Source organism: Microcaecilia unicolor, chromosome 1 (genome assembly GCF_901765095.1).
Source record: "Microcaecilia unicolor chromosome 1, aMicUni1.1, whole genome shotgun sequence".
Taxonomy (NCBI): Eukaryota; Metazoa; Chordata; class Amphibia; order Gymnophiona; family Siphonopidae; genus Microcaecilia; species Microcaecilia unicolor.
This window is the reverse complement of record NC_044031.1, coordinates 757,090,659-757,111,934: the sequence shown is the minus strand read 5'-3', so window position 1 is coordinate 757,111,934 and position 21,276 is coordinate 757,090,659. Positions and strand designations below refer to the sequence as shown.

At 44.0% G+C, this 21,276-nt stretch overlaps 1 protein-coding gene across 1 annotated transcript in view; it reads right to left on the bottom strand.

Moving 5' to 3' along the window:
• The window catches only part of LRRC28 (leucine rich repeat containing 28), a 105,249-nt gene that overhangs the window by 58,317 nt on the left and 25,656 nt on the right, over nucleotides 1–21,276 (bottom strand). The window contains exon 2 of the mRNA XM_030192723.1: nucleotides 468–674. Coding sequence (XP_030048583.1) covers nucleotides 468–674 — 207 coding nt within the window. The remainder of the gene's footprint in view (nucleotides 1–467; nucleotides 675–21,276) is intronic.

Genomic DNA, 21,276 nt, shown 5'->3' with positions numbered 1-21,276 from the left:
CAGGCCAATCCGCCCACCTGCAAACTACTGTATATGCTATTGAAGATATGCACATTGCTAGCATTTCCAGCGTTTACATGCATGTGTATATGCTTGTATACTGCTCATTTATGCTCATGTTTCCTGTATAAACAATAGCGCCTTCTTTATAAAATTACCCCCTTAGGGCCTTATTCTATAAAGGTTATGCTCCTAAGCTTTTTGCTGCAAAATTTATGAGCTAATAGATTTATGCTCATAATCTTTATAGAATAAGGCCCTTAATGTGCAAATAATAAAACCATACCTGTCTCCCAGAAAAGAAGGCAACATCAAACGGAGGTCCTCAGGCATTAAAAAGAAATTAAACAAAGATGCTGTCAGATGCGTTTTTTTTACGTGTTTGAAGCTCAATTTTCAGCACATCAATGGAAACATAAGAAAAGAAGGACTAAGAATGAAATTCTGCTGCTGTCCCGTTCACTTACCAAGCGGCAAGAAGGCCAGACGGTTTCCAGCCATGGAAAGCTCGTTGAGGTTTGGAAGCTGGCAGAGATGGCGTGGTATACCCCATAGGTGATTGCGGTCTACTGTCAGGTACTGCAGGGAATGGCATAGATGCAACCTCTCAGGTAAAGTGATTAAACAATTGATTGATATGTCAAGTGTCTGTAGCTCCTTCAAGTCACCAATTTCTGAAACCATTTAAAAGAAAGCAGCTCCACTTAGCCTAAAAGAACTAGAAATTGCCATTTTTACGTTACTTTACTTTTATTTATTTATAACTTTCAGCAGCTAATTTAGGGGTCCTTTTACAAAGGAACAGTAGGGCAACCATGTGGATAGCGCGTGCCAAATAGGCCCTACTGCCGGGGTATCGCAGGAACGCGGCGGTAGTTCCAAAGTTAGCACGTGCAGTTTCCTGTGGTAAAAAATAAATTTCTATTTTCTACCGCAGAGGGTGTTCCCCACGGTAACTGGCAGCACGGCCACATTGCCACGCGCTGCCTGGATTACCACGTGAGCCCTTACCACCAAGTAAACAGGAGGCTGTAAGGGCTCACGTGGTAAATGGCCAGGCGCTAATTTTGGACTTCGCACCTGGTCATTATTGCCATAAACAGAAATTCAGCTTTTTGGCAGACATGCTAAGAGATGGCCTGAGCGCATGGGGAAAAAAATATCACCCGTTATAAGTAGGTTAGGCCACTTTATAGCACATCTTTCTCACCCAGTACTTCCCTCGCCCTTAATTGTCTTGTCTGTCTGTATTATTTTAGATTGTAAGCTCTACTGAGCAAAGACCGTCTCTCTGTGTCAGGTGTTTAGCGCTGTGTGCGTCTGGTAGCGCTATACAAATGTTAATAATAATAATAATCTTTCTAAAAGGACCCCTTACTGTACACCAACTGGTTAATATTTTGTAACATATAACAACTGAGTGCCAGAAGGTTAGAAATAAAGAGGTCAAACTTAAAATAAAGTAGGAAAGAAAGTATCAAGAGAGTTGGAAATCCTGAAATACCTCTTAAATTCAGAAAGAATTAGCATAACATATGTACTTCTTTGTAGGATCTGACACACCTCTGCCAATCAGAAGGCCAAGTATATGCAGGCTGACTTAACCATTAGGCTAAACAGATGGTTGCCTGGGTTGGCAGCTTCTAGGGGGAGAGGTGGTTGGAGAGGAGGAATGAGCAGCTTTAGTCAAAGTAAAACGATAGGTCCAGGAAGTTGCACTAACTCAAAGAACCACCAGCATGTACTTTTAATCACAGAGAGGGTAGGCATTTTTCAAAGATAATCTACTTGCCTGGATTTTGGAAATTGCCCTCATTATGTAAAAATACAGAAAATAACTAGGAACGACCACAAAAGGTGGAGGAACCAACAATCCCTACGTCACAATAGTACAGCGAAGAGGGTTAGGATAGTCTGGCCTTCACAATAACCACGGGAGACGCCTGAGAATTCAGTCTTTAGTAAGAAACATCAAAATGGACTCATCATTTTCATGTTTCTTAATAAAGACTGAATTCTCAGACGTCTCCCGTGGCTATTTGAAGGCTAGACTATCCTACTCCTCTTCGCTGTAAAATACAGAAAATAAACATTTATTATTTATAAATTTATGGGCCGCCAACAATTTAGGTGGCTCACAAAACATACATAATCATCAAGATGACTCCAGAAGTTGGAACATAAGGATAGGGCCAGGTGGACTTCTATGGTCTATGTCCCAGAAACGCCAAGTATATAATATCACATTCATTGTTGATTTAATCATGAATTAATAATGAGTGTGACTATTGGGCAGAATGAATGGACCGTTCGGTTCAGGTCTTTATCTGCTGTCACTTACCATGTTACTATTTTTTTTATAAGAATTCAAATTTACAAGCAATAAAATAACTTGTCAGAAATACAGAGAAAGTAATACACAAGAATTATTTCAATCAGGTAATTCTATACTCTTCCTTAGACCACAAAATAGGGAGAGTGAAACAAGACAAGATCAATTAAACAACAGTAAACAGAAAAAACGTGGTATTAACCTGATTATCCCCAGTTATTATTTATCTGAATCATTATTCCACATTGATCGTCTGGTTGGCTTCTTCAAACCCAAAATGGTGTATATTCAATTTATTTCGTTGGAAACATACTTATTGTCCAATGTTAGTGGATATAATACACCTGATTTCATTTTTTTCTCTTTTAAAACCAGAAATTATTTAACAGTGCGAACACTTGAGTCTCTAATCCAATTCCCACTGATTAAGGTAATCCCAGTTTCACAGGCTTCACTCCTTTTGAATTAATATTACTAAGTAATAATTTATATTACTAAGAGGAATCATTACAAAGGAAAATAAAATTTTTAGGAAATATTTCTGAGGAAAACTTTAGGAGTCATACCCGGAACTCTGGGAAAACAACAATCTCAATATTAATCATCTGTAATAATATTCATTTTGTTCAAATATTTCTGGTCTATTATCATTTTCAAAATCTTAACCGTTTCCTACTCATGTAGAACTTCATTTGCTGTATCAATTTTTCATTCTCAAAGGATTCGATTAGATTATCCATGTGGCTCACTAATAAGATTATATCTGAAGCAAAGTTATTTACTACCACCGTTAGGTCCTGGAGCGCCTTCCAGATGATAATCAATGTAACCTCCACAGGAGCCGAAAACTCCAAGCTGATAGCTCTTGCGGGTTTAGGAGTGGCACCGCCAACTCGGGTTCAGCTGTAAACGACTTCCGTTTCAGCATGGATTCCTAACTCACTCCTCCACTCCTTTTGACATGGTGGTTAAATGATTTGGGAGCGATGAAGTTGTTTCTAGGTCCAAGAGCATCGACACTCCTTACCCGGCACTAATCAAAGGACTCACCAACACAGTCATCTGTGGGCAGCTCGTTGCGCAGCAGTCCCACACTTGCTGCACAGGGGACAAAACTCTGGCCATTGGCGGCTAACCCCTGATTGTCCCCTTCCTCTCAGTTAAGGTAACTGTAGTTGCAGAGAGAAAATTTCAAGTAAACAAAGACAGAACTTCAGAGGACAGCTGGGCCGTTGAGCGTACGAGCGTCAGGTCGCCATCTTTCCACTCTCCCTAGTTTGGGACACTCTGTCTGGCTTCTCCTCAGAGGCCCGACTCATATTTGGAAAAAGAAAATACGAAGTGTCAAACCCCTAAGAGAAAAAAATACACTGGCTCCTACTTAAAGAACGTATTGCGTTCAAAATTTGCACCCTGGTTCATAAAATCATTCACGGCGCGGCCACGGTCTACATGTCAGACCTCATAGACTTAGCAAACAGGAACACAAAAAGGTCAGTACGCACATACCTAAATCTCCACTACCCAAGCTGCAAAGAACTAAAATATAAATCAACTTATGCATCCAGCTTCTCCTACATAAGAACACAACTATGGAATGCACTATCAAACGTCATAAAAACAATGCACGACCTAACAAACTTCAGGAAATCATTAAAAACCAATTTGTTCAAAAAGGCATACCACAATGACCCATCCTAAATACCAGACAACGAAACTTATACCAGAACTGGACAAAACCAAAATCTCTACACTTGACTGCTTCATTTACTTTGTCACTAATGAACTTTAACGCAATTCCACTTTATTTCTCATTCCGGAAATGAACTCTCTATACTTGACTGCTTAATTTACTCTGTCACTTATGAACTTTAATGCAACATCACTTTGTATTTCTCATTCCGGAAATGGCGATCGCAATTATGGCATAATGTAAGCCACATTGAGCCTGCAAATAGGTGAGAAAATGTGGGATACAAATGCAACTAATAATAATATGGGTAACCCTTCAGCATAGCACTCTGAGTCACTGAAACACAGAAGCCCCTCCACCACTGCAAGGTGGTGTCCCTCGGAGGGGACCATGTTACTATTAATATGTTATGTTACATCTCAGCTAAAATAGTCAGCGGCATGGCAAATAACACCGTACATAAAACTGTCCAAAGGCTTTATTAAATAAGTCTTCAATAATTTTTGAAATGAACTTGTTTCAGAGCTTAACTTACCTGAACAGGACAAGCATTTCAGTGTGACGTGGGTCGGCTACAGAAAAAGCACAACGCTTAGTCCATTCCAAATGTACCATATTTCATCCAGGAATGGTCAACAGGCCAGTATCACACCATAAAGACCTGACCAGGTTGGAGAATCATCCCTGAATAATATGGGACCATAAGACTTTGAACAAAATCCTAAATTCCACTGATTGTCTGGAGAGATCATGATTGTTAAGTTTATTGATGAAAATGCTGGATAGAAGGGGTCAAAGTGCCTAAAAGCTAATTGAAGGGGGGGGGGGGGGGGGACGACGACAATGGTTAAAAGTTTGCCCAGTGTGCCTAACACCCCTACAATGGTGCTGGGTATAAGCCAGGACATGATAAATTACAGAAGAACCAGGAGAAAACAACTTAAGAGTTATATGAATGGCCACACATGCACAGACACGCTTCTGAAAAGGTGTCAGAAAACATTAGCGCATGACAGACAGCATCCAGGACACTTTACGGGATAATTTGATGAAGGCCTCTTATAAGATTACTCCATGTGACATGTGTGTACATAAGTACATAGTACATAAGCACCGCCACGCTGGGAAAAGACCAGAGGTCCATCAAGCCCAGCACTCTGTCTCCGACAGCGGTCAATCCAGGCCCCAAGACCCTTGCAAAAACCCAAAATTTAATAACGTCAATGGACGTTTCCTTCATGAATCTATCCAGAACCCCTTTAAACTCAGCAAGGCCAGCTGCCATCACTACCGTCTCCGGCAATGAGTTCCAGAGTCTAACTACGCGCTGAGTAAAGAAAACCTTTCTCCGATTTGTTTTAAACGTACCACATTCTAATTTCATCTTGTGTCCCCTGGTTCTGTTATTGTTAGAAAGTGTAAACAAACGCTTCACATCAGTCCGCTCTACCCCACTCATTATTTTGTACACCTCTATCATATCACCCCTCAGCCGCCTTTTCTCCAGGCTAAAGAGTCCTAGCCGTCTTAACCTATCCTCCTAGGGTAGTCGTCCCATCCCTTTTATCATTTTTGTCGCCCTTCTCTGCACCTTCTCCAATTCCTTTATATCTTTTTTGAGATGAGGCGACCAGAACTGAACACAATACTCCAGGTGCGGTCGCACCATGGAGCGATAAAACGGCATTATAACATCCTCATGTTTGTTTTCCATCCCTTTTCTAATAATACTCAACATTCTGTTTGCCTTCTTAGCCACCGCAGCAGCACATTGAGCTGAAGATTTCAACGTCCTATCCACGATGACTCCCAGATCCTTTTCTTGGTCCGTAACTCCTAAAGCGGAACCTTGCATGACATAGCTGTGTAGGCATGCTCAGGGATGTATTCTGCCTCGCCTCACCCTATGCTTGGAACATCCTCCCCGAGTCCTTACGCCAAGCCCCCTCCTTGCCCATCTTCAAGTCTTTGCTTAAAGCCCACCTCTTCAGTGCTGCATTTGGCACCTAACTCTTACCTTTCAGGAACTCCAGACTGCCCAATTTGACTGCCCCTATCGGTCTGACTGCTCACGCGTCTTTTAGATTGTAAGCTCTTTGAGCAGGGATTGTCCTTCTATGTTAAATTGTACAGCGCTGCGTAACCCTAGTAGCGCTTTAGAAATGTTAAGTAGTAGTAGTTGTATGTAGTCTGGACAAAGCACAGGCTAAACAGATGTAAATGTGCCTGTTGACATTTTAGATGTCACTCCGACAAATTTCTCTCATGAATATTTATCGTGGATATCCTGAAAACCTGCTGGGAACCACTGGTTTAAGCTATGTTTTATATGGCTGACAGCTACCAACTTATATTAATATGAAGTTGGTTTTGCACATTGAAAAACAGAAGGGGGCTCTGAAAAGCCCCTTCCCTGGCAGGAAGTGGCACAGAACTGTGGACAAAAAACACAAAACAAAACAACCACAGAAAGTAGCATGCAAACAGCAGCGGAGAGTGCACAGCCGTGTGTGCTGGGCTGACTCATTCCGATACACTGTAAGAAAAAAAAGTTATTTTACAAAGAAGTATGCAATTTCACAAAAGATATCTAAGAATTTAGCATTTATCATACTAAACTGCTCTTTACGGATCTGCTCGTTTTTGATGGAGGAGTGGCCTAGTGGTTAGGGTGGTGGACTTTGGTCCTGGGGAACTGAGTTCGATTCTCCCTTCAGGCACAGGCAGCTTCTTGTGACTCTGGGCAAGTCACTTAACCCTCCATTGCCCCATGTAAGCCGCACTGAGCCTCTGCCATGAGTGGGAAAGCGCAGGGTACAAATGTAACAAAAATAAAATAGATACTATTGGAGATTCTACATGGAATGTTGCTACTATTGGAGATTCTACTACTACTACTAATTGACATTTCTAAAGCGCTACTAGGGTTACGCAGCGCTGTACAATTTAAACATGGAAGGACAGTCCCTGCTCAAGGAGCTTACAATCTAAAGACAAGTGTACAGTCAAAAGACAAGTGAAGAGTCCGTCTGATAGGGCATACTATATTACACGAAAGGTTAGGTGCCGAAAGCAGCATTGAAGAGGTGAGTTTTAAGCAGAGATTTGAAGATGGGTAGGGAGGGGGCTTGGCGTAGGGGTTGAGGAAGATGTAAGCCGCATTGAGCCTGCCATGAGTTTGAAAGTGCAGGGTACAAATGTAACAAAAATAAAATAGATACTATCGGAGATTCTACATGGAATGTTGCTATTCCACTAGCAGCATTCCATGTAGAAGCCTGCGCGGCCACATTGGTGAATCTCAAATAGTAGCAACAGTGGAGGAGTGGCCTAGTGGTTAGGGTGGTGGACTTTGGTCCCGGGAAACTGAGGAACTGAGTTCGATTCCCGGCACAGGCAGCTCCTTGTGACTCTGGGCAAGTCACTTAACCCTCCATTGCCCCATGTAAGCCGCATTGAGCCTGCCATGAGTGGGAAAGCGCGGGGTACAAATGGATACTCAGAAGCTTAGCTGAAATTGGGTGGCGGAGCAGGTGGGGGGGGAAGAGGGGTTGGCGGTTGGGAGGCTAGGATAGGGGAGGGCAGACTTATACGGTCTGTACCAGAGCCGGTGATGGGAGGCGGGAAATACTGCTGGGCAGACTTATACGGTCTGTGCCCTGAAAAAGACAGGTACAAATTCAAGGTAAGGTATACACATATGAGTTTATCTTGGGCAGACTGGATGGACCATGCAGGTCTTTTTCTGCCGTCATCTACTATGTTACTATGTTAAATGTAACAAAAATAAAATAGATACTATTGGAGATTCTACATGGAATGTTGCTACTATTGGAGATTCTACATGGAATGTTGCTATTCCACTAGCAACATTCCATGTAGAAGGCTGCGCAGGCTTCTGTTTCTGCGAGTCTGACGTCCTGCACGTCCGTGCAGGACGTCAGACTCACAGAAGCAGAAGCCTGCGCGGCCACATTGGTGATCTGCAAGGGCCGACTTCTACATGGAATGTTGCTAGTGGAATAGCAACATTCCATGTAGAATCTCAAATAGTAGCAACAGTGGAGGAGTGGCCTAATGGTTAGGGTGGTGGACTTTGGTCCTGGGGAACTGAGGAACTGAGTTCGATTCCCACTTCAAGCACAGGCAGCTCCTTGTGACTCGGGGCAAGTCACTTAACCCCTCCATTGCCCCAGGTACAAATAAGTACCTGTATACAATATGTAAGCTGCATTGAGCCTGCCATGAGTGGGAAAGCGCGGGGTACAAATGTAACAAAAATAAAATAAATAAATTTAAAGATTATGCAGATAGCAAGGTAAACACAAAGCATAGCAATGTGATCAACAGAGTTCAAAAGCAGAAAAACCATGACGTGCAGAGGATTAGGGAGAACGAGTGGCTCTGTGGTCAGACTGATGGCCAGAAAACCACAAAACCAGGGCTCAAATCCTGCTACTGCCCCCAACTCTTTGAGGACCCGAGAAGTCTCTCTCTCATTGCCTTGGCTACCCATTTAGTTTGTAAGCTCATGTACTTTACTGAAAAGCCCCCAGGTGCAGAGTGCTACCTAGACATATATGTAAGTAACCTCTTGCAATGTAAGTGAAGGAAAAAGGCAAGAGAAGCTAAGTAAAACAGAAAAACATTCACTAACACCTGTTTTCAGACCACAAACTGCTGAGCTGAACAGCCTTAAAAGTATAGCACCTCACCAGGGGCACCAAGCACATCTCTGGTTTGCTGAGTACATTGTTAAAAGCATTCTGTTGTCTTTTTTTTTTTTTGTTACATTTGTACCCCGCGCTTTCCCACTCATGGCAGGCTCAATGTGGCTTACATGGGGCAATGGAGGGTTAAGTGACTTGCCCAGAGTCACAAGGAGCTGCCTGTGCCTGAAGTGGGAATCGAACTCAGTTCCTCAGGACCAAAGTCCACCACCGTAACCACTAGGCCACTCCTCCACTGTTGCTACTATTTGAGATTCTACATGGAATGTTGCTATTCCACTAGCAACATTCCATGTAGAAGTCGGCCCTTGCAGATCACCAATGTGGCCGCGCAGGCTTCTACATAGAATGTTGCTAGTGGAATAGCAACATTCCATGTAGAATCTCCCATAGTAGCAACATTCCATGTAGAATCTCCATTAGTATCTATTTTATTTTTGTTACATTTGTACCCTGCGCTTTCCCACTCATGGCAGGCTCAATGTGGCTTACATGGGGCAATGGAGGGTTAAGTGACTTGCCCAGAGTCACAAGGAGCTGCCTGTGCCTGAAGTGGGAATTGAACTCAGTTCCTCAGTTCCCCAGGACCAAAGTCCACCACCCTAACCACTAGGCCAGTCCTTCACTGTTGCTACTATTTGAGATTCTACATGGAATCTACATGGAATCTTCACACTTTCTCCAAATAAACTGCCTCTGAAAGGAATTGTTTATGATAATATCAAGTCTTCCAAAAACCATTTGCACAGATTTTAGCTAGCAGATGACTTAGAAGTTCACAGAATTCAGTAAATCCGTTTTATGTGATTAAGGGCCAGATGCACTAAACTTAACGAGCCCTTAACGAGCAAGTAGTAAACCCTGGCATGCACTAAAGACTTTTTTCCGATGATGGTAGCAGCTAACGAAGACGGAATGCAGATGAGCAAATTGTGCAGAAACTCTATTGTAATGAGATGCACTAACCTTTTCCGATTGCCTTAACAGTGGAAAACGCCGGAAAATCTAACGGGAGGTCTTATCTCTTGTTGGGGCTGCACTGGATTGAAAGACTGCTATAAAAGTAACAACAACAAAAAAAAAATTGCTTCGCTTCAAAAAAGCCTTCCTCAAGTCACTTCACTGGCTTCCGATCAGATACCGCATTCAATTCAAGATTCTCCTCCTTACCTACAAATGCACCCGGTCTGCGGCTCCTCACTACCTCTCTACCCTCATCTCCCCCTATGTCCCCGCCCGTAACCTCCGCTCCCAGGACAAATCCCTCCTTTCAGTACCCTTCTCCACCACCGCCAACTCCAGGCTCCGCTCATTCTGCCTTGCCTCACCCTATGCCTGGAACAATCTTCCTCAACCCCTACGCCAAGCCCCCTCCCTACCCATCTTCAAATCTCTGCTTAAAACTCATCTCTTCAATGCTGCTTTCGGCACCTAACCTTCCGTGAAATATAGCATGCCCTATTAGTCGGACTCTACACTTGTCTTTGACTGGACACTTGTCTCTAGATTGTACACCTGTCTTTTAGATTGTAAGCTCCTTGAGCAGGGACTGTCCTTCTAGGTTTGAATTGTACAGCGCTGCGTAACCCTGGTAGCGCTTTAGAAATGTTAAATAGTAGTAGTAGTAGTAGTATTTTGGCCGTTTAACTCTAAACACGCTGTGATTGGCTCAGAGACTTCCAGGTCCCTCAGCTGAGTGAAGCACGGCCAAAAAGGTCGTTTTTATTATTTGGGTGTGAATAATGGCCAAAATGGAAGGCTATTTTTGTGATGGACGCTTTCAACTGCACTCTCCGATATCAGCTGATCAGGTGAGCATCGTCGTCTTCGGGCGGCACAGAGGCGTATTTGGCATGCGCACAGCAGACAGTATAATGCTTTGCTGCTCTGCGCATGCTTGACCGGCCGATTCTCCGACTGTTTTAAGAAGGAATAGAGAATGCAAGTGAGCTACAACGAGTAGCTCATTTGCATTTCCTTTCCTTGATGCATAGCCGTTCCCTACCGATTCGTTATGGAATTCGGTACGGAACGGTTCTAACGACAACTTTAATGCATCTTGGCCTCAATCCAATTTTCTGCCCAGCTCCTTAGAGATCAATTTTCAAAATGTTTACTTTTGTAAAATGAACTTTTGAAAATTGCTCAGCTTTATTGCACTAGAAAGCACACGCAGGGAAAAAAAAAGGGTGTTCCCAAGGGTGGGAAAGATCAAGGGTCATGTCAAATCTCCAGGTCCATTCTATTTTCAAATGTCTGTGTATACCATTCTCTACTGATCTATCAGGAATGTATATCATGGCGAGCACTGCATGGACCGGACCCTGACGCAGCATAAGCGAAACATGACGCACGTCAGCTAGCGGTCCTACTGTCTATAACTGCAAACAAAAGCTAAGTCATAAGTCAATAAAAAGCACACTTCAATCGTAGTTTCAGATTTTAAAACTGGTGTCACACTTGTTGGGCAGACTGGATGGTCCATAAAGGTCTTTATCTGACGTCATTTACTATGTTACTATGTATGTATTATTGGAATCTTTTATGAGATATGAGCTAAGCTAAGCAACTCAATGATTTGATGCATATTTGTTTTAAAGTTAAAAATAGGTGAAAAATGAAAATAAATCTTTAAATAATAAAAGAGTTTAAAAGTGAGTTCAAATTTAAAGTCATTATAGACCAGTGAAGAGGCAAGGCGAGCTAAGAGCTCATCTGGCTCTTATGAAACAAGTCGCCACCGAGGTCTATGACTTTTCATTCTAAAAAACCTGCTCTAATCCTGGTTTTTAGAAGTATAAGATGATGGGCTATATGAGATTAATAGTTGTGCTCTCAGGTCTCTAGGCATCAGGGAGTGAGTGGGGATTAGTGAAAAGGAAATGCTGAGAAGACGTAACTCAAAGGCTAACTAGCCTGCTTGCTATTGAATCTCCTTATGTGGATTCCTTGTTGCCCAGTCTTTCTGTTGCAGCAGCGTTCTTCGACCCTACTCCACCCCTTTTTTCTCATCTTTGAAATAAAGTATTGCGTTGGCAAGTAGAGTCCTACCTCAAAACAAATGCAAATGAGATGTGGGTCCCTCCCAATGTCAGTACTGCAGGCTCAGTAACCTTTGGTGTGTGCAGATCAAAGGGTTAATTATCTACAGGCAGAGAGGTGTCTATTTCACTTCTTTTACTGTGTGGTTGAACCTTACTGTACCATTAATTCAAACGGAAGGAATTTCCAAGCAGAAGGCACCCCCTCCCCCTCCTTTCTTCCTGTGAGAGGCAATGACTCAAGAGCACTACTGTCTACACACTACAGAACGACAGGGGGACAAAGTCTGTCCTCATCCCCTCCCCATGGATTCTGTCTCCGTCCCCACCCCATCCCCGCAGGTTCTGTCTCTGTTCCCATCCCATCCTCCCGCAGGTTCTGTCCCCGTCCCTACCCCATCCCCGCAGGCTCTATTCTCATCTGTAGAAGCCTCAAACACTTATGATTTTATATTTAAATCTTTTTATTAAAGTATAAAAAGGAACATATAAATCACAAATAGAAAACAATAACAACAACGAGCAGCTATATCATCCCCCCCCCCCCCCACCCTGTACCCTTCCAACCCTAACAATAGCTGACTTCTAATACCCCAAGGAAACCTAATCCACCCTGTTAAAATGTCCAGGGATACAAAATACAACCTGTTATGTATGCCTTAGCAGAGGAGAAATATGCCCTATGAAGCATTATTATGATTTTTTAAAAATCTGTAGATGAATAAAATGTAATGCCAAGAAGTGCAGAGTGATGCACTTGGGGTGTAGAAACCCAAAAGAGAGATATCGAATAGGAGGGGAGAGATAAGTAAGCTCGACTCAGGAGAGAGACCTTGGGGTGTTGGTGTCTGAGGATCTGAAGCTGAAGAAACAATGTGACAAGGCGACGGCCGTGGCCAGAAAGATGCTAGGCTGCTTAGAGAGGGGCATAACCAGCAGAAGAAAGGAGGTGTTGATGCCCCTCTACAAGTCGTTGGTGAGGCCCCACTTGGAGTACTGTGTTCAGTTTTGGAGGCTGCATCTTTCTAAAGATGTAAAAAGACTGGAAGCGGTGCAAAGAAAAGCTACTAAAATGGGATGGGATTTGCGTTGCAAACCGTACGAGAGACTTGCCGACCTGAACATGTATACCTTGGAGGAAAGGCGAAACAAGGGTGACATGTTACAGACGTTCCCCTAAGGAGGGGTGTATGTGACATTATCATTTAGAGTTTTGAAGCATCCTCGGCTTGGGCCTTGAGGGATGTTTCACAGTGCAGCATCATAGGCGTAGACTGGGGGGGGCCAGGGGGGGCAATGCCCCCCCAAACGACGATGAGGCGCCGCCGCGCCATTAGTTTAAAAAAAAAAAAAACCACATGCACGCACGCGCTCCTCTCCGTCCGCTTGGCTTCCCTGCTCTCTGTCTGCGTCCCGCCTTCCTCTGACGTCAGAGGAAGGCGGGACGCAGAGGGCAGGGAAGCCAAGCGGAGTAGCGGACGGAGAGGAGCTTGTCCGTCTACCCCTCTCTCTTCCTCCCTCCCTCCCTCCGCCGCAGGCAGCAGTCTTTCCCAGCGTTCCTGGCAGCGGTAGCGTTGTTCACGCTGCCTTCGGTCTGCCCTGAAGCCTTCTCTTCAAGTTCCTGTTCCCGCATAGGTGGGAACAGGAACTTGAAGAGAAGACTTCCGGGGCAGACCGAAGGCAGCGTGTACATCGCTACTGCTGCCAGGAACGCTGAAAAAGCTGAAGACTGTTGCCTGCACCGGAGGGAGGAAGAGAGGGGGTAAACGGAGTCACCATCTTGGACCTCGCGGGGGGGGGGGGGAGCAGAGGGAAGATGGATGGGACTGGGAGGGGTGGGAAGCAGAGGGAAGGAGCAGGAGATGAATGGGACTGGGAGGGGTGGGAAGCAGAGGGAAGGAGCAGGAGATGAATGGGACTGGGAGGGATGGGACTGGGAGGGGTGGGGAGCAGAGGGAAGGAGCAACAGATGGATGGGACTGGGAGGGGTGGGAAGCAGAGGGAAGGAGCAGGAGATGAATGGGACTGGGAGGGGTGGGAAGCAGAGGGAAGGAGCAGGAGATGGATGGGACTGGGAGGGGTGGGAAGCAGAGGGAAGGAGCAGGAGATGATTGGGACTGGGAGGGGTGGGAAGCAGAGGGAAGGAGTAACAGATGGATGGGACTGGGAGGGGTGGGAAGCAGAGGGAAGGAGCAGGAGATGAATGGGACTGGGAGGGGTGGGAAGCAGAGGGAAGGAGCAACAGATGGATGGGACTGGGAGGGGTGGGAAGCAGAGGGAAGGAGCAGGAGATGAATGGGACTGGGAGGGGTGGGAAGCAGAGGGAAGGAGCAGGAGATGAATGGGACTGGGAGGGGTGGGAAGCAGAGGGAAGGAGCAACAGATGGATGGGACTGGGAGGGATAGGACTGGGAGGGGTGGGAAGCAGAGGGAAGGAGCAGGAGATGAATGGGACTGGGAGGGGTGGGAAGCAGAGGGAAGGAGCAGGAGATGAATGGGACTGGGAGGGGTGGGAAGCAGAGGGAAGGAGCAAGAGATGGATGGGACTGGGAGGGGTGGGAAGCAGAGGGAAGGAGCAGGAGATGGATGGGACTGGGAGGGGTGGGAAGCAGAGGGAAGGAGCAGGAGATGACTGGGAGGGGTGGGAAGCAGAGGGAAGGAGCAAGAGATGGATGGGACTGGGAGGGGTGGGAAGCAGAGGGAAGGAGCAGGAGATGGATGGGACTGGGAGAGGTGGGAAGCAGAGGGAAGGAGCAGGAGATGGATGGGACTGCGAGGGGTGGGGAGCAGAGGGAAGGAGCAGGAGATGAATGGGACTGGGAGGGGTGGGAAGCAGAGGGAAGGAGCAAGAGATGGATGGGACTGGGAGGGGTGGGAAGCAGAGGGAAGGAGCAGGAGATGGATGGGACTGGGAGGGGTGGGAAGCAGAGGGAAGGAGCAGGAGATGGATGGGACTGCGAGGGGTGGGGAGCAGAAGGAAGGAGCAAGAGATGGATGGGACTGCGAGGGGTGGGGAGCAGAGGGAAGCCTACTGGAAAGAAGACACTGAATAAAACAGAAGACACTGGGACCAAAGCGAATAGAAAAACTAAATGATCAGACAACAAAGGTAGATAAAAGTATTTTATTCATAATTTATTAATTGAAATGTGTCAGCTTTTTGAAATGTGATCTGTGATATTTTGCCTGTAAATTCAATTCCTTCCTCCACATTAGCATATTCATTTGCATATGTATATATGCAAATGATATGCTAATATGCTCCGCCCATTCTTTGCCCCCCCAAATGAAACAGTCAAACTACGCCTATGTGCAGCATACTTAACTTTGCACCTCATAATGCTATATAGAATCAATGTATGGTGTGGCCCACGCGAGGCCATCCATTTGGGTGGCAACTTGTGCTCTGACAGCCCTCTGTGGTCAGTTTACCATCCTCCTCGCACAATCCTTTGTCAGGTACGTGTATGGTGTAGGGTTTAGGGCTATGGACCCTCAATGCAAGGGGTGTGGGTTTGATTCCCACTGTGGTTCTTTATGGTTACACTTTTTTTTTTAATCCTGCCCTAAGCTGCTTCAGTTTGCTTGGTAGCTGTGTGCGACATGCTGGCTACTTTTCCTTGGGTCACAAGATGGTACTTTCCAGGTTTCATCATATGGCCTGTGTCTGAGCTGTCCCAGACTGAACTTCCATCAGCACAGACTACACTAACTGCTTTGATCTTTTGATTAGCTAAGAGCTATATCTGGATGGGCATTTCTGAAATGATATTCAAATGGTGAAATAAACGTTTACTGGAAAACGTTTAAAACGCAAGTCCATAATGCAGTAGTTCCCAAACCTGGTCTTGGAGGCACCCCAGCCAGTCAGGTTTCAGGATATCCACAATGAATATTCATTGGAGAGATCTGCATGCACTGCCTCCACTGTATGTAAATCTCTCATAGTAAACATAGTAGATGACGGCAGAAAAAGACCTGCACGGTCCATCCAGTCTGCCCAAGAAGATAAATTCATATGTGCTACTTTTTATTTGTACTGTCCTCTTCAGTGCACAGATCGTATAAGTCTGGCCAGCCCTATCCCCGCCTCCCAACCACCAGCTCTGGCACAGACCCTATGTCTGCCCAGCACTATCCCCGCCTCCCAACTACCAGTCCCGCCTCCCACCACCAGCTCTGGCACAGACCCTATAAGTCTGCCCAGCACTATCCCCGCCTCCCAACTACCAGTCCCGCCTCCCACCACCAGCTCTGGCACAGACCATATAAGTCTGCACAGCACTATCCCTGCCTCCCACCACCGGCTCTGGCACAGACCGTATAAGTCTGCCCAGCACTATCCCCGCCGCCCAACCACCAGCCCCGGCACAGACCATATAAGTCTGCCCAGCACTAGTCCCGCGAATATTCATTATGGAAATCCTGAAAACCTGACTGGCTGGGGTGCCTCCAGGACCAGGTTTGGGAACTACTGCATTATGGACTTGCATTTTTAAACATTTTCCGGTAAATGTTTATTTCACCATTTGAATATCATATCAAAAATGCCCATCCAGATATAGCTCTTAGCTAATCAAAAGATCAAAGCAGTTAGTGTAGTCTGTGCTGATGGAAGTCCAGTCTGGGACAACTCAGACACAGGCCATAGAAAATGAAGGTTTTTCTCACTTTGTCCAAGGAACGTGTCACTGTTAAAATAGCCAAAGTTCCACACACAGAGAGGGCCCAATGTCAAGAGATCAGTCACCACACATAAGGGTAAGATGCTCCAAAAAACTTTTATCTGGACCCAACACGGTCCATGTTTCGGCTGTATCAGCCTTCCTCAGGGGTCAATCGATTGATGTTTGGCGATATATTGATTGAAGTAGCCTTTAATGGTCAATTAGTAATAATCACAAAAGCCAAGCTCACACGTTCCTGGTCAAAAGATCAAAGCAGTTAGTGTAGTCTGTGCTGATGGAAGTCCAGTCTGGGACAGTTCAGACAAAGGCCATAGAAAATGAAGGTTTTTCTCACTTTATCCAAGGAGCATGCCACTGTTAAAATAGCACCAACATTTTGCTCCTGGATGGTCAGATGTGGGTCACTGAGCAGAGGTGGGTGGACACTCCAAGAAAGAAGAGGTCAGCTGAAGATCCAATCTCTGCAGAGGACGTCTATCTTGATGTCAGCAATCTGCAAGTATCTCCTTAATGGGCTGATGATCAGAAGCCCCGCTCTGTTCCAAACAGGGCTCTACAATGTTGGAACAGCACGGGGCTATAATGCCCCTTTGGACAAAGCTAATAGCATGCAAATTTATGTGCGCTATTACCTCTGACCATAGGGGTACTTCTGCAGGAGGACTGTGCCTGAGAAAGCGCCCAAGGCACAATCTATTACTACTGCTACTACTATTTAGAATTTCTATAGCGCTACAAAGCGTACGCAGCACTGCACAAACATAGAAGAAAGACAGTCCCTGCTCAAAGAGCTTACAATCTTATAGACAGAAAATAAAGCAAGCAAATCAATTAATGTGTAGAGGAAAGAGGAGAGGAGGGTAGGTGGGGGCGATTGGTTACAAGTCAAAAGCAATGTTCCTCCCGCAGACGTTGTTTTTGTTGGAATTTATTGTATTTTACATGCATTGCCTGTCACCTATTATTTCTCTGTGATTACTCTGTGACCTCTGATGTGAATTACTTAGAGAGGTCACACAGCTATGCAACTTCCTGTGGGGGTCAGACACTGCAGATGCAGCACATGGAGCACATGGAGCTCATGATCTCTCCTAACCTGAGAGGATCTATGGTGGTGTGAGCATCCATTACCATCTAAGCACATGGAAGGAGCTGATAATACAAATGTATAGTAATATGTATATATAAGCCTGTCTGATTATAATCTAACTACAAACTGTGAGTAAACAGATGTTTTGTTACTTCAACTTTAAAGTGACTCAGCAGTGAATTATTCAGGGGTAAATGAGAGAGAGATGAAGAAAGAAATTAACATTTCTAAAGCTGAAGCTGTGTGTACTAAAATCTGCTAATTATTTACTACAAATAATCCAACAAAAGGGTTATGGGCCCAGGGCTCAGGAATTGAAAAAGAAGAGAAATATTACCAGGCAGAAAAAAAGGCCACATTTTTCTCTTAAGTTTTAAAGGAAAGATTCAGTCTGTCTCTCTCTCCCCCCACACAGCAGACAGAAGGCTAAGAAAATGGCTGAGGGAAGAAATTCACCATTGTTCTATTCTCTCAAGGTGCCTAAATTAACTGAGTTTAATTATCGGCAGTGGGAACTAAGATTCATATGTCTCCTTCGAGCAAAAAGATTAGATATATGCTTAGACCAAGACAGAACAGCTGAAAATATGGCTGAATGGGACAATGCAAACTATTATGTGAAGTGCATGCTTTTGGAAGCTCTCTCAGAGAAACAAGCCATATTAGTGGAGGGAAAAGATACACCAAAGGACATTTTATATAAACTGAGAACTATGTATGCAACTACATATGCAAAGCAGCAACCAATTTGGCTGGCAGAGTTGAATGAAACCAAATTAAGGGATAAAAGTAAATGTAATGATCACATTATGCATCTTATGTCTTCATTTCAAAAGCTAGAACTTTCAGGAATTCCCATGTGTGATGCATTGAAAAGAGCATTTCTTTTTACCTCACTATCAAAGAAGTTTGATGTTTTTAGGTCTGTAAATGAGGCCATTGAAGGGCAATCTTTTGAACAGGCAACATCAAAACTAAGGCAGGAATGCATAATAAATGATTCTGAGGAGATGTGTTCTCAAAGCAAGTCAGAGAGAAATGAAACAAATTTCTTGGCAAAGAACAGAGGAAGGCGGAGCTATGGGAAAACTCCACCCAAGGGCAAGCTGATTTGCTACTCATGTGGAAAGGAGGGACATGTATCTAAATGGTGTAAGGAAACACAAAACACTCCCTCTAGCTCACCTAAGCCAATGGAACTAAAGAATTTTCAAACCAGGAAATGTATGAAGGACAAAGATAAACACAAGGGCTTTCTAATGGCAGAAAAATCTTTGACTATGGTAAATAATAATTCAAATGAAAGTACTTGGATTTTGGATTCGGGGAGCACATGCCATTTAACCAATTGTAAGAATTTCTTTCAGGAAATGTGTCCAGAGGAAGGTATTCTTAAAACTGCAAACGCAGGGACTGCTAAGATCCAAGCAAAAGGTATTGGATTCTTAAAATGCAAAGTGTCTAATGAAGTTAAAGAAATTCCTGTAAGTGATGTCTTGTATATTCCCCAAGCAGTTTGCAATATGCTTAGTGTATCTACATTAGATAAGAAGGGATTTGCGATTCATTTTGAAAACAGTAAGTGCACAATCTCTAAAAATGATGAAGTGTATGCTGAAGCTTTTATGCATAATGATGTTTATAAGCTGAACATTTCAGGTGAAGCCTCACATATGGCGCAAGTAAGGAAGAATGATGGTAAATGTAGTCTGGAAATCTGGCACCGCCGCCTGGGACATCGTGATTCTAAGGTGATCCAGGATCTTTACAGTAAGCAACTGGCCACCGGCATTCAGATAAGTGCAGATGCTGGTAAAATGGAGAAATGCATAGACTGTGTTACTCAAAAAGGTGTGAGACCCTCATTTCCTGCATACACAGGAAATAGGAGTAATAAAGTACTGGACTTAATACACAGTGACTTATGTGGACCGTTTAATATCCCATCATTGGGAAATAACAGATTTGTGCTAATATTCTTGGATGATTTCTCTAGATATTGTGTGGCCTATTTGCTGAAAGAGAAAAGTCAAGTCACAGACATGCTGAAGAAATACGTAGCCATGGTGAGCAATAAATTTGAAAGAAAACCAAAGGTTCTTCAGACCGACAATGGTGGTGAGTTCATTTCACAAAGCATGCGCACATTTCTAGAACAAGAAGGCATTCAGCATATCACAACAGTAGCTTATACACCAGAGCAAAATTCTGTTGCAGAGAGAAAATTTAGGTCACTTGTGGAAATGACCAGATGTATGCTGTCAGATAGCAATCTCCCTAAAAGACTATGGGGGGAAGCCATTCTCACAGCAGTGTATCTACAAAACAGAATGCCAACTAAAGGCGCTGAGCGCACACCACATGAGACATGGCATGGTAGGAAGCCAAACCTGTCACACATAAGAACATTTGGAAGTACAGCATATGCTCATGTACCAAAGCAAAGAAGGCATAAGCTGGATTCCACAACAGAAAGGGGCATTTTAGTTGGCTATGCTCCAGGACACAAAGGATATAGAATTTTGAATCTGAAAACTGGCATTGTTGGCATAAGACATGTTACATATTTTGATGAAAACAAAAGGGTTGATAAAGGCTGGATTATCCCAGATGAGCCTTATCATCCAGAATATGAAACTAGAACCATAATAGACATGCCAGTGTATATAAATGCCATACCAAGGCAGATGTCTGAAAGCAACTCATCTGTATCTAACGAGGAACAGGCAGAGGAAGCAGACACAGAAAGGATCATTGAAGAAGACAGTACAGTTGGAGAAGGGGAATCAATTGGAGAAGGACTCTCAGATTTAGAGAATGCGGAAAGGTCGGACCAACCTGTTGTCAGACGCTCATCCAGGGAAAACAAAGGTGTTCCACCCCCAAGACTGTCTTACCTAACAAAGTCAGCAGAAGCTCAAGAGCCCTTAACATGGGATGAGATTGAGAAAATGCCAGCAGAAGAAGCTGCTGAATGGCATAAAGCTGCACAAGAAGAAATTGATGCATTGGATAAAAATAATACTTGGATTCTTACAAAATTACCTCCTGGCAAGAAAGCTATAGGATGCAAATGGGTATTCAAGTTAAAAAGGAATGCACAAGGAAAAGTGGAGAGGTATAAAGCCAGATTAGTGGCAAAGGGATATCTTCAAAAATATGGAGAAGATTTTGATGAAGTGTTTGCACCTGTAGTGAAACACACGACAATCAGAACACTTCTGAGCATTGCAGTCTCAAAAGGCATGCAAGTCAACCACATTGATGTGAAAACAGCGTTTCTTCACGGAGATATAACTGAAGACTTGTACATGGAACAACCAACAGGTTTCATAAATACAAAACAAAGACAGCTAGTGTGTAAATTAAACAAAGGTCTTTATGGATTAAAGCAAAGTGCAAAATGTTGGAATGACAAATTGCATGAAATATTGACAAATTTAGGATTTAAGCAAGGTGAAGCAGATAAATGCTTGTACACTAGGTGCACAAATGGACAATATGCATACATTTTAGCTTTTGTTGATGATCTGCTCATTGCAAGCAAAAGTGAGCAAGAGTACAAGGACATTGTAAAGTGTTTAAACCACAATGTTGAGATAAAAGAACTTGGTAATGTGTCATACTATCTTGGTATAGAAATTGAGAAACAAAATGATGGTTCTTATCTTCTAAGCCAGAAGCAGAAAATAAATGAGCTTA